The sequence below is a fragment of the Drosophila willistoni genome (genome assembly GCF_018902025.1).
Source record: "Drosophila willistoni isolate 14030-0811.24 chromosome XL unlocalized genomic scaffold, UCI_dwil_1.1 Seg142, whole genome shotgun sequence".
Lineage (NCBI taxonomy): Eukaryota > Metazoa > Arthropoda > Insecta > Diptera > Drosophilidae > Drosophila > Drosophila willistoni.
Genome location: NW_025814053.1, coordinates 4933471 through 4947975, shown reverse-complemented (window position 1 = coordinate 4947975; position 14505 = coordinate 4933471). Strand labels below are relative to the sequence as shown.

At 33.0% G+C, this 14505-nt stretch overlaps 1 protein-coding gene across 3 annotated transcripts; it reads left to right on the top strand.

Moving 5' to 3' along the window:
- The first annotated feature begins 4321 nt into the window (after positions 1-4321).
- Positions 4322-8870, top strand: LOC6644793. 3 transcript variants are annotated; one of them, XM_023176995.2, is made up of 4 exons: positions 4322-4636; positions 6693-6777; positions 6886-7361; positions 8637-8870. In XM_023176995.2, the coding sequence occupies exons 1-4, from the start codon at positions 4322-4324 to the stop codon at positions 8733-8735; spliced, it is 975 nt and encodes a 324-aa protein (XP_023032763.1). In that variant the 3' UTR covers positions 8736-8870. The 3 variants fall into 3 exon arrangements, with proteins under 3 accessions (XP_023032763.1, XP_023032762.1, XP_023032764.1); XM_023176994.2 differs by having other exon boundaries at positions 6693-6792; XM_023176996.2 differs by having other exon boundaries at positions 6693-6792; positions 6886-7438; positions 8637-8676.
- The last annotated feature ends 5635 nt before the right edge of the window (positions 8871-14505 follow it).

The following is a 14505-nucleotide window of genomic DNA, read 5'->3' as shown; positions in this document are numbered from 1 at the left end:
AAAGTAAATATAAATAATTTCTCACAAAATGTAAACACTAATGATCCACTAACTTTGTAATTTGCTATAAAATTTGAAAACAAAATTAACTAATTTGTTGTTAATAATAGCTAATGCCATAGAAGTAGTATAAAGAATCTTTAGACCAAGGTCTATCGGTCTAGAACTTCAAAGTTGTGAAACTTATTTAAAAACATTTAAATAATTAAAATTTTGAAAAACAAAACCTTTAAAAAAAAGTCTTCTTGATTCTATATTTCTAAGTTTTATTTAAAAAACAAAAAAAAATTCCACCTAAACTTTATTTTCAATTAAGAAATCAACAAATTCTCTTATATTCTATGAATAATACACTCTAATATCATAAATCGCAACAAACAAAAAGACTTAACTATTAAATGGATATGGCAATTGGCCATATATGTACCTAGATATATCTTACAACAAATCCCTAAAGCCTTTTAAGCACGATTATTCAACAACGAAGTTTGTATGCCCTTGCCAAAAATTATAGTTATTAAGCTTAAACAGAATCTGATGAGATAAAACAATACTTAAAAACTATTTATATAAATATTAAAGGCTATAAATAAAATTTAGCGCTCTAAAGGAAGTTGTAAAATCCGCACATTTCCCAAGGTTATCTTTGAAGAATACGATGGGGAGCAAACAATCTGAAGCGACATCATGGAATACCCTTTTAAACAAATAAACAAATGTTTGTAGAAGCTCAGATTTAAAGCCATTTCCTTCTGATATTTTGTTTTTTTTTTTATGGTTTCATTGATCAAATTTCATGGGGATCGATTGTAATTCGTAGAATTCCCAAGGGTATTTAGCAATTGTCAAAGTAACTAGCATCCCGAGATGGCATTCTCTTTATTATTATTATTATTTTTATATTGTAATTGATTTGCCTGCCTGGCATGTCATGGCATGGCTTGGCCAGGGAGAGAGCACTGAAGCAGCTCGGCTCTAAGGGGTAAGGGGGGGGAAGGGGCACAACAGACGACGACGACGACGCCAACGGATGAAGTTGTACTCTTATCTTAATGTACCAGGGTTGCCCTTTAGCTGTTTTCCCCAGTTGTTCTCATTGTTGTTGTTGTTGTTGTTATTATTATTGTTGTTGTTGCTATTATTGTTATTGCTTAAGCAATTGCAGTTGCCACTCCCACAAGAAGAGCAATTTGCATCCCGATCCCATAACCCAGACCCCCCGCAAAGTTGCAAATATTTGCCAATGATAATGCTCGAGATTATGAATAACTCGAGATGCATGGACATGGTTCAGGCAGTTCCATGGTCGCCAACAAAGCGACATTTGTTGTAAGCCCTTATTACTTTTTCTGTTGTGAGAAAAACTAAACTAAAATAAAGGATAAATACATAAAGGGGCAATCTAATGACATTATAGAGTTATTGTCTGTTGATAGGCCTCCTCCTCCTCCTCCTCCCCCACATTCGCCTCCATTTGCTGGTCTTAGGTGATCAAAGTGACGCACCAAAAAGCAATGCCAACACCAGAAAGTTAAAACGTTTTTGTTTCTTCGGAATGTTGACGTATTGTTTTGTTTTGTTTTGTTTTCTTTTAATTATGAAACGTGGCTGGATTCGTAATCTGCCGATATTTATATATATGTATTTATATATATATATATATATACTTATATTTAGGTGTGTGATACACTTGTGCAGCTGACGAAATATGCTCCAGAAGAGCTGATAAGTTCTTTTTTGTTTTGTTTTGTTTTGATTCCATTCTCTTTCATTTTCTACCCAGACACATATTTACCGTTAAACAAGGTTAAGACCTTGATAATTAATAGTAAGGTGCAACTTTAGTTGTAAATTAATCTATAAGTATTTAGAATTGGCACTTAAATTTGTGTTTCTTTAACTCTTAACTTATGAAATCTGTTCAAATATAACCCATTTACTAATCGAAGTGAAAGGGTATACAAACGTCGGCCCTGCTCAAGTGTAGTTGGTCTTGGCGCCTAAGCTGTCCTCTGGTTTTATGGCTAAGAATCATTCATTAGTCACTTTATTGAGGTTTTATTTGTTAATATCAATTTAGTTTTTTTTTCAGGCATTTTTAATCAACTTTACCAACAAGTCTTTAGAATGATAATTTTCACTGTTTGTGCGATGAGTTAACTTCAATTAAAATCTGATTAATTTTCCTCTATATGAAGAAGGGATGTCTTATAAATGACTCAAGGCTCATTTGCTTCATCTCGCTCTCTATCTCTTTTTCTCTCCCACACTTTTTCTCAATCGTTTGTGTGTGTGTGTGTGTGTGTGTGTGGTGAACTTCCTGCAGTGAATCACACAGGTGTTCAAGTGTGTGAGTGTGTGCGGACGGCACCCACCCAGCAACAGTAAAACGGCTTATGCTCGCTCTCTCATTCTTTCTGTCTCTCCCTCTCTCAATCATCTTAGCTGTTAACATTCAATTAAATAAACTCTTTAACTTGCAAGGTGTTACAGTTATTTCAAAAAGGTTTTTTGCAAGAGAGTGAGAGAGTTTCGTGAATTACCGTTCTAGTATTGACATGCATCTCGCTTTCTCCTCTGTCCATTGCTCTCAATTTCTGCATTATCTTCTTTTATTTGCTTCATGTGTGGTGTGTGGAAGCGGGACCACGGGGGGATTTAGTGTCTTACTTTTTCCATAATAACAAATTTATGAATGAATTGCAAATAGAATGCTACAGTTGCTGCTGCTTTTGCTTAGCTGATAAAAGCTTTCGCTTATCATGCATACATATGTATGTATATGTATATGTATGTATATTTTTATATATGGACATTATCGACAAGCACAACTGAAAAGTGAAACGCGAACTGACCTATAATAAGAATTTATTCCATATTTTTTGTGTGCAACGCATAAAAAGGGCAACAACAACAGACTTTACAAAAAATTAAGAAAACGACAAAAATGCATTAAGATGTTCCCAACAATAAACAATTAACCAAATATGCATCTTTAATTTAACTTCAACTCACGTTCCAAAGAAAATTGGAGAGAGGAAATAGAGGAAACAAGAATTTGTATCTCCCCCACGTCTTCTTCTTTGTAGTCCTTCTAAACCAAGAGATCTTTATTGTCTAGCATGGGCGTAACCATAATGCCATTTATCGAAGACTCCACATGAAGGGCAGTGGTCGCCCCCTCGCCACCGTCCTTGTCTTCATTACGCCTGAGTGACGATCGAATATAACAAACGTAGACCATTCATAGGCCGAATAATGCAATCGTCGGCATTGGTAAAACATAATACCCTACAATTATGTTTAACCTGCTTCTAGGGTATATGTGTCCATGCATTTGATTGACCTTTTTGTTGAAAACAAACTCGTATAAGTTAAAAATGTAGTAGTGACAATTTTAACGAACCTAAGTTTCATATTTTGAAAGTTTCAAAATTGTTTTATAGTTTATTCGTATTTGGTATTATAATCAACCTATTAATACATGCCGAAAAGGGTCGAGATCTTGTGTCACTCTTAAAATTGAAGGGCAATAGCAAGACTCTCGGAAAATACTTACAACATTGTATATTTAAAATTATATTTTTTGCCTATTACTGACATTCAAGTGATCCCGAACTGGTCAAGAGATCTTAATTACAGTCTATAGAAGTTGATTCTACATATTTTTGAGACTTTTACTATGATTTTCATCTTCTTTTTGTTGTAATCTGTAATCCGCTCAAGTCAAATCAGACAAGTAATTGTAGTGGCAACCCTTTTTCTTTAGCTATATATATAGAGTATCATCGTGTCTTGACACCTTTTTTGTTTTTTGACTGATTTCTGTCTCTTTATTTACACACTTCTTCACTTGATTTGCTCTTTGTCATGCGATCAGTCCGTCGACTTTTTTGTCTTATTGATATGCCTGGCGCGTGTATGTGTTGTGTGTGTGTGTTTCGTTCTGTCTACATATGATAAGGTGTCGTTTTTCTTTTTTTGTTGTCATCATCAATGTCAAGTTAACGATAAACAACAACAACAACAAAAGAGTTTTTATTTTGTGTCATTTGGCAGTTGGAAAAAAAAGCATATAAGCCCCTTAGCCCGAGACCCCAATTCGCATTAGTAGACCAAAAGACCGACCACCCACCTGTTGCTGCAGCCCCTTCGAAGTGAACACGAAAAACTTAAGACTTTAATTGTAAATTACGTAGTAAATTAAGTTTAGTTAAGCAAATAGTATGAAGTCAGAAGACATGCCTCATCTAAATCAACTGCGGCCACTTGTGGTTGCTCTTCTTATTTTTGGTTCCAGTCAAATAAAACAGCAAACAAAATGCAGTCAAGAGCTGCACACAGAGTGGAGGGACTGCATCTCCTTCATTTGGTATTCCTCGTGCTGCTGATAAGAGGCACAACCACAGCTGGAATAGCTCAACAGCCCTCGCCACGATTCTTTTATGCGGCAACCTCATCGGCAGCCGTTGCCGCTACCTCAACCGGGGCCGGAGCCGGAGCCGGAGACCAGACCAAGGTGCGTCTGTTGCGTCAAACGGCAGATGAAAGCGAATCAAATTCAGGATTGACTGCCAGTGTGGCGAATGAAGAGTCCAGTTGCTGTCAAGGAGCTGATATGGTTGAATCTGTTACGGTGAGTAAGTTGGGGGCTGATTAGCGATGGCGTGATAAGATAGCAATGAAAAAAAAACTAAATTTCTATTGGTTGGGAAATGCAGTCTGAATCATTGTGATTTCCGGTCCGGAATCCCTTCCCCCGCCTCTATTCACGAGTATGCACTCTGATTCTTTTTGTATATTTGTAAATATATATTGAACGTTTGATTGACAATTTTAGTTAATAATTTGGACTCTGATAAGTTTTGGAATCTGTAAGACAGTTTTATAGTGCTATATCATCTCTAATCTGTACAACAGACAGACAGATGGCGCCAATGTGCCCCGCCTAGACACATTTTACAGATGCATTTGGGTCAGCCTACAACAAAAATAAAAAAAAAAAAAAAAATAACAAAAACCCCATCACAATGAACTCCATCATCATTAGCATCATCATCATCAACTACTTTGTTTGCAATTTGATAAGCCTCCTCCATAGGCAACCCCTTCACTCCCTTCACTTCACTCCTCTGCCCCCTTGAATTCATAATTCTCTAAAAACTCTCAGCTTCTGGCTCAGCAGCAGCAGCGGCTTATTCGGGCATTGATAGCAACATGATACCAAAACTAAATAACTGACATACGCATTACTTATGTTACTTCCCGCCCACCCCCTCGCCCCTCCTCTTTTGGGTTAGTCTTATCACAAAGATAAACTGCAGTGCTTGCAGGTTTTCAAATAAGCGGAAGTGTTGCAGTTACCAAAAACAAGCTGAAAAAACCAAAAAAAAAATGAAATAGATTTCTCATGGATCTTGTGATCTGCCATGCCATTTCTCTTGCCTCTTATCTTATCTATTTCTCACGCACTGTAAAACCCGTTAAGAATATACATATGTATTTACCCTTGAACTTTCCTTCATGTTTTTTCGCATGACAATTCGTTATAGAACAATTAACGTACATACGTCAAATAAATGGCAGCGACTTGGCTTAAAAGTTACGCTTATAAATGACTCATGGCCTAGGCATTAAGGCCAATTCATAATGTTGACGGCGACAGCGTGCAAATTGGTCAATTGGCGTCTATATTGACGCTGACGCTGATGCCAACAACATCGGCACCTGGCACGTGTCGTTTGGTGGACGACTAAAAAATTGTTAACAATATTAGTAACAATGCGGATGACGCACATAATATTTGTCACTTGGTTGTTGTTGTTGTTGTTTTTCTTCTCTTTTTTTCCTTTCTTCTTTTGTCTTTTGCTTTCGATCGCATGATAAAGATAAATACATATTTTCACTAAACGTGTCTCTTCTTCTCGTTGTCACAGCTGTTTCTAATGGCTCCCATAAAGATATGTTTTTTTAACATTAGAATTCTAGAGACATTTCATATTCTTTAGTACGTATATTTAAGTTAGTTTGTTAGTTAAAAGCGCAATCAAACTGCATCTATGTATAGATTATTTTATTTGTTATGGATACCCTAACTGCGGGTCTATTAGCTTTTACTGCACATTACTTAACTTTTTTTTATCCCCATGAAGCCAATTTTACAATTTGTACTCGCTTTCTACGATATATTTTTTCCTTAATTTTTCAATATTTATATTTGCTGCGCCAGAAAGTATGCTATGAATGTCTATAGAGTTGAGCTCTTGTGATTCATTTGACATTTAAATGTAATAAAAGTAGGTAATGTTTCTTTACTTTGAATTTAAAGTGACATTTTATTTGAAAAAGTTTATTTTTACAATTAAATACTTTTAAATTGTTTTAATTCAGACTTGTTCTCAAGCAATTTTGCATAGTTTTTGAATCTGATTCTCTTAATTTCATGTGAAATGTCAATGTTCACAATCTTCCTAATTTTTTGGGCAACAATCTCAACAAAACAAATGCAGTGAATTCGATTCTCCATCCTAAGGAAATCTTTGGGCAAAATCGTAAATGATAATAAACCTGAATCTCTCACAATTGAACGGTCAATGCTTAAGATGCTTTTCGTTAAACGAGAAACTGTTGTGAAATATTGTAAATTTTAGTGTAAAGCAGCAAATTAAAACCCGTAAATTTTTGATTTTTAGCATCAGGTATGGAATTTAATGGAGTTCGGTAATGCAACCTATGACTATAGTGAAGTAGATGGCTCTGGCGAGTCTTCGGGACGGGGTAAGTCGAAACGTTGTAAGTATTTAAAGACATTTCCAATACATAGATTGAACATTATTTATTGATTTTGTGTTGTATGTTTTTGTTTTTGTTTTTTTTTGGTTATAGCTGGCATTCCCATGGCTAAGGGTGCCAATTGCTCACCACAACCGACAATTGTTGAGCTGAAGCCGCCACCGGGTAGTGATTTTCATTATACACCCGCCTGCACACGTATCAATCGTTGCAATGGCTGCTGTAGCTCTGCCCTCATCTCCTGCCAGCCGACTGTGACGGAAACCGTTGAGATGCGTGTGAGGAAAATTGGTGCCGGCATTAAACCGGGAATCATTGTTGTCTCTGTGGAGCAGCATGTCTCATGTAAATGCGATTGTCGCATCAAGGCTGAAGATTGCAATAATACGCAATTGTATCGCAAGGATTTATGTCGCTGCGAATGCCAGAATACAGATGCCAGGGATAAATGCCTAAAGCAGACGGATCACAAATATTGGGACGATGCGAATTGTACATGCGGATGTCGATTATATCAGAGTTGCACAACTGGAACAATTTTCGATGAATCGCAATGCAAATGCACTGATGTGAGTGTCCCACAAACGAACGATAATGAAGGATTACGAAGATAATGATGATGATGATGATAATAATGATGATGATGGTAGTGTTGCGTTAATGGAGAATATTTGATTGTTCTGTCTGTCCTGGTGTTGGAAGTTATACACACATGTGTACATATATGTATATAGAATTTGTTCTAATTGGTTGATGGTTATTTGTTATCTATCTAACGATACTTACAAATCAAAATGTTCTTTTATTTATATACGCAAAGTGTATGTAGTTTACGTTCATAGGTTTTCATGTCAAAGTATCTCAATTTAGACAGACCAAAGAATCTTTTAGTCACATTTGGGTCAATGTATTAAAATCAGTTAAGTGATTGAGTCATTTATATGTTGTTTGTTTTAGTTAGACTAGAATTTGTTTTAGACTTTACACCTTTTTGTTTTGTTTATTTGGCCAAATTACATTCTAAATGTTACCAAATCAACATAGGTTTTACTATGACGATTTGTTTTGTAAATTGCATCAATTTGTCTGACTTTATATGTATTATAAAAAATGTTTTTTCACTGGTCATTGTATATGTGATTTGATATGTCTTTTTGTTTTTTCTCCTCAACGTTTCTCTCTATGTTTCATTTTAGATCAAAAATTTCGAGCTATATTCTTAGAAAGCAACACACATACACTAAGACACACACACACACACACACAGACATAGCCTAAGCATACACTTAAATACAGACACACACATACTTACTTTAATGGCGAATCCCCTTGGTAAGGGGAATGGGGGAAAGTAGATCCGCCACTGTCTTACGTTTATAGTTTTCTAACAGTTTTTGTTGTTGTTGAGAAGAGAACAAAAACAAAACGCATGTAAATATTTTAAATTTTAAAATTTAATCAATTTGAACAAGAAACAAAATTTCGTTTTATTTTTTTGTATTATGTTTGGTTTTGTGAATTGGTTTGACATAAATTTTCAATTAAAGGCAAATGTAACTTAATTAATGTACTGCATACACACACACACACACACACACAGACACACTTAACTCGAGTCGAGGCCAAAAAAACAGACACAACAATTTTTGTTGCATTGTGTGAGTATTTTAATGTGTCCTTTATGAAATGTAGTTATCTAAATGTCTAAACAACTAACAATCATTGGGTTTACTCTATCTATCCAGCCTTATCCATACCCTTACCTATATACCCTTACCCATATCATGCCAATTGTAACTGCAAAAACTTACTTATATTGCGTGTTTTTGTTTATTTTGGTTTAGCCTTCGGCAACGGCAACCAGCCAATTTGTGGATCGGAAACGTTTCATTGTCCAGGCTGTGCCCGTGGAGACCGATAATAGTACACTGTACAGTGTCTAGGAGAAGTAATATGGACCTAACTGTGGATTGCTAAAGGCACAAAAGGATAACACTTTTGCAGGATCCATCTGCCATATCGTACTGAAAACAAACAAACTACTAACACACACACACACACAAAGAAAACAAAACAAAAACTCTACAATATATTATTTATAGAAAAACAAAAAACACACACAAACAAAAAATGTTATATACCCATTATATATATATATATGTTATATATGTACTCCCCTCCCACTCCCGCTTTCCCTTCTAGTATGAACATTTATGTACTCTTTCAGTATTTGAATACGTTGTTTGTTTCTTTATCATTATTTTTGTTTCTTAATCTTTTAATAATTTTAAGACATGTTTCTTTGTCGCTTCATGTTAAATTCACTTTTTAAGTTTTTCCATTTTTATGTGCAAAAAAAATAAAACAAGAAATATGGATTTTGTTCCAACATTCCAAAAGAGAAGATAAAATAATGATAATAAGCAAATGAAATGTCGTTAATGTGGCTTAAATCATGCAATTATATGTAAAGCATTTTGAAACCTATTAAAATATATATATATGTACATATATTTGTACCTTTTGTATAAGAAAATTCTAAAACAAATTTCGTTTCGTTTGCCATTGAAAGATTTTCAATGGTTTAATTTGATTTTATTTCAAATCCCTCATCCATCACACCTTAAACAATGAAAAGTGAATAACTTAAGGGATAAATAATAAAGCAATTTCAACAAATCAGCATTAATATCTATCTTTCATTCCACTTTGACTTTAAATATACTTGATTTACCAAATTTATAGCAAAATTTGCCTTTTATTCGTATCTGAAATAAATAAAAGAGTTTCTAGCTATCTTTGATGTTTAAAAGTGGCACAATATAATATTGAAATGGTTCTAAAAAAGTGGCTTTTCACATTTTTAAGAGCTTCCTATTTATGCATTATAGAGATGGATTTAAAATAGATAGAACTAGAAGTGTCATCTATTCATCACCAGTTTCGGGAATTACATTTTCCGCACTTAACAGCAAAATGGAACTGGAAAACTACAAAGGAAAGATATTAAGTACTGATATTAACTGATCGAGTCGAGTTTTACAATTTATTCTTCTCAATCTGCCTATTTGAAACACGCCAATAGAAAATCAACTTCCGTTTTTCCTGTGGACTGTATTTTAGGACAATTTTTAACCGATTTTGAAGAGGGTTATACCTTTTATATCAAGCAAACACTTGAGAAATTGAGAACAAAAGCTTCCTTAACATAGAATGAGAAATTGAGTTTTAATTAGATTTTAAGTTTGTTCTTGGGTTTCAAAATTAGCAATTTTATTTCTTTAAATTTAGTTAATCAATTTTAAATATCATGTTAAATTAATATTATCATTTTCGTAAAAACGAATTTGTAAAGTTCTAAAAAGAATATCATAAATTATACCCACTGAAACACTCTGCGTATACTTTATATTTGCTTAGTTGGACGATAAAATTTTGCCTAATTGAAATGCAAGTCTGTAATTACGTATACGTAATATGCTCGAATATTGGCGGTAATAATAGGCGTTGCCAAAATAGTTCAAATTTTTTGATTATTTAAGTTTTCATGAATTGTTGTGCAAACTATTTCGGGATAAGACAATTTTGCTGAAAGATGAATTGTAAAAAAAACTTTCAGTTAAACTGGGAACTTAAATAACTTTTTTTCTATATTTAAGGAATTTGTAAACTTAATATTTCCTTTAGGATTAACGTTTCTAAGAGCATGCAAGTGAAATGTTTAAACAAATATACAGTATTTCATTTTATATGAGGGGATATATATATAGCATATAGAATACAAAATTAATGGAAATTAGCACCGATCTCAACTGTGTATTTGAGTTTAAGCAGTTGCAATAATTTTCTATATGTATATGTGTTCATTTTGCTTGTTAATGTTTCCAAAATGTAATTCAGTCGACGATTTATTTGAAAGTATGTATACGTTTTCTTCACATAGCCAAGGCATATAAGTTGAGCGCATACTTATGTATATATATAATAGAATATATGACTAGATATTCATATGTATATATATATGTATATGTATGTTAGTCGTAAACATTTCGCCCCACATAGATAGACTGAAAAATATGTGTATGAAATGTCTATGTAGAAAAAAATTGCCTTAATTTCGGAAACGAAGGCAGAACAGGCAATGCATCGCCCACACAAGGACCCCAAAATAGAAACACACATAAAAAGGCCGAAAAGAAAAGAATAAAATTAAAATGAAAATGAAAGAAGAACGAGAAGAAAATCCAACTAAAACTGTGCTATTTGTTTGTTCCCTGATTATACTCGAACTCGGACTATTGTTGTTGATGTTGAGAATGATGCGAATCGAAATCGAAGAGAAAAGCAACCAGCACACACACACACATATATATATATATATATATCCCAAAAACTTGTTTATCTATCTAAATATATTCTGCATATACAGAATATCTATATATAGATTGTATATATACATACATATATCGAGCAAAGATCAGCCCTATGAGGTCTACAACAAAATTTTTGTCACATTTCTCTGACATTTCAACTTTCAGTTCGACAATGGCAAAATGCAAAAACTTTGCGACAATCTGTAGACCATTTAACCGATTTAGCATACTATATATGTATGTATGTTTATATATATATATATATATATATACAGGGATATATGTATGTCTCAATGCAATACGGCAAAAAAAAAAAAAACACACACAGAAAGAATAAAAAAAAACATAGAAGCACACAACAATGTGTGTCTAAATTTAACAAAACAAAAAAAAAGAAAAAAAAAGGCAAAAAAAGAGAAAACCCAGTGCCATGAAAACTGAAAATCAAAACAAAAAGCGTTTGGAGAGAGATTATATCAATGAATGAATAAGATATATACAGATATTCCCTACATATATTATACATCGATATAGACAAATGTAATCGGTGATATCATAGAATAAACTCATACACATCCATACAAAATTGTATATGTATGCACTTTTATTTCATTTAAACAAAATGAATTTACAACATTGCACACAATATATAATTATCTACAATTTTAGTTAGTTTTTTCAATTTTAGTTAGTTTTTTTTTCAATTTTAGTTGAGCCTTAACTATTTTTAAGTTCAATTAGATGCAACTAAATGAATGTTTCAAAAGTTTAATGAAGAAAGTGAATAGGAATAAAAACCAAATCGTTTGTTAGCTACTATATAAGTTATTCACTTATTGCAATAGATTTTGGGTTGAATATATAAAGAACCCCTGAAAATTTCAAATTTCAATGCAAGACTTAACTTTTTGTCCTTTATAAAAGAGTTCAAATCTAATTACTTCCCCAGTCAAACCTAATCATACACAATCTATATTAAATCTAGAATTGTCATGAATGAGCTAATTTTCTAATCATAAATTATGATCCTATGGGACATGATTACGACTCCGTTTAGAGTCATTTTAAATTTTACTTGACGTTTGGCTTACATTTTCAACATAATGTGCATATGAAAGACACATTATTGAGTCTTCTTTTAATCAATCATGAAAATAATCAATTGTTGATGAATTAAATATTCGGTGGATCGTTTCAAGTTATTCGTTTCAGGCTTATAATACATTCTATATAGTAGTACCTACTACAAGTAAGTCTACATTGGATCTAATGGCAATTTGTATGAGATCAGAAATCTGTTGAAATGATATTGCTTTAGTTATCTGAATCTTGTAAAGTCATATAATTTTAAGGGTTTTCAACAGTTTCCTTAAGTATTTTGATCTTAATTCTTTCTGTTTTCTGCTTTGGAACCTAAGATAGTAGTAAAATAGTAAAAGAAATACATAAAAGACTTCTTTTGTCTGCCCGATTTTCAGTTCAATTGACATGGCTTAAAAATCAGAGTCGCCTTTTTGTTCTGAACAATTGCGATCTTTACTTAACGCTTTCGGAATCTCTTATTCGGTCAGCGGAAAAGTTTTTAAGACATCTTGTTTTTCGTGTCTTTATTTTGATTTTCTGTGACTTTCAAATAATTTGATTAATAGTTTATAATATGTTAACAGTTATAGATTTCACATGGTCATCAAATTCAGATAATGCATCACAAATTTTGTCAATTTAGCTATAGCAGTTTGATTTTGCCAAAGAAGGCCACAATTTGAAACCGGCAATCCAAATGGGATACAATTTCCAAAATTTTGAAAATTTTTGTTACTAGAAGTAAAACTAAGAAAATCTATATGACATAAATCTTTTATCAAATTTAGATTAGAATTAGAATTTAATTTGAGGTCAATTAAAAATGTGACTTTCGCATATATCTTTGGGTTTTTGAACTTGTTTTACTGTACTAATTGACTTAAAACTAGTATTTTTTTTTTCAACTAAGAAAAGAAAAAGAAAATGAATTCAATTCTTCGTTGTATGAGATACAGTAGAATCCGGTTATAACGTGGCTTAAGGGACCATTATTCGGAAGTACTAACCGAAGGCCCTTTCATATAAGTTTGTATTGGGACCAACCAATCACTCATCGATCTTTAGTCGGCATAACTACTGTAGTTTGAATCGAAATTGAAAAAAAAGAATTAGTTGGACTTTGTGGCATCGCAAAAATAACGATATAACGAATCTGAGGGAACTTGCAAAATGATTTATATAGATTTATATAGATACATATATGGCTTTTTTTTTTTTTTTGCAATGGTCTTTACATGAAAATCTATATTAAGAGTTTGTCGCTATGGCTAAGTTCTAAGGAGCTAAGATAAGTATCTAGGTTCCTTATAGCGAATTTCGAAGAAGATCCTTATATTTAGGTTCATTATAACAAAGTTCATTGTATCGCAGTTTCACTGTACTTGTTTCTGCAAGAGGGCAACGATAAATGAAAGATAAACATGCTCTGTAATCCACTTTGAAGCAAATTTTTAATCAATTTTACTTGATTTTACCTCTGAGTAATTTTTGTAAAAAAATAAATTGCGAGAAAAATAAGCCCCTATAAATGTCTCCTCTTATGCTATATAATATCAAGACAAATAAAATAAAGACTTAAAATGTAACTGAATTGTCTGGCTTATAAAAAAATGAAAGACCGAAACTAACTCTAGTTTCGGGCGGGGCTTAAACCAGAGAGTTTCGACGATTTTTGGCAGGACCTCTACCCCTTACACCGTCAAGCTGCCTGAAGTCCTCTCGGCGTTTTACCTATGTATAAGTCACCAAAGCTATAACTTTAAAGCCGATTTATTAGGAAAATATAGAATAGTGCGCCGAAATATTTCATCCAGCTTCTACAACATATCCAAAATTCATCCAAATCGGTGATTCGCATACCTGAAGTTCCCCTTGTTAGACAAACTGAACTGGGTCAAAATGAAAACTTAGAAATTTGAACTATGTTTTGCCCTTTCAAGGAACAACATTAAGACCAAATAAAATTCAGTTTTTTCATGGGCCTTATAAGGTGGGAAGCCACTTCATCTTAGGTTTAATCCTTATTTCCCAAATAGAAATGTTTATTTTGACTCAAAACTGAGAAACAGCAGTAATCAATTGATTGAGATCTCAGTTTAGATTAGATTCTCCAGTTGGTTAAAGATTACATATTTATCAATTGTAAGTCACTCATTAGATGTTCTATTTAAATTCACATATAATACACAGACATGCATATAGGATTATATATATATTTCTACAAATAAAATGTATATATTATATATATATAGAGAGA

Coding starts and splice junctions, on each gene's coding strand:
- LOC6644793 (XM_023176994.2), top strand. CDS start 4,322: ATGCAGTCAAGAGCTGCACACAGAGTGGAGGGACTGCATCTCCTTCAT. Junction 6,793..6,885: donor ACGGGGTAAGTCGAAACGTT/GTAAGTATTTAA, acceptor TTTTGGTTATAG/CTGGCATTCCCATGGCTAAG. Junction 7,362..8,636: donor CGCAATGCAAATGCACTGAT/GTGAGTGTCCCA, acceptor ATTTTGGTTTAG/CCTTCGGCAACGGCAACCAG.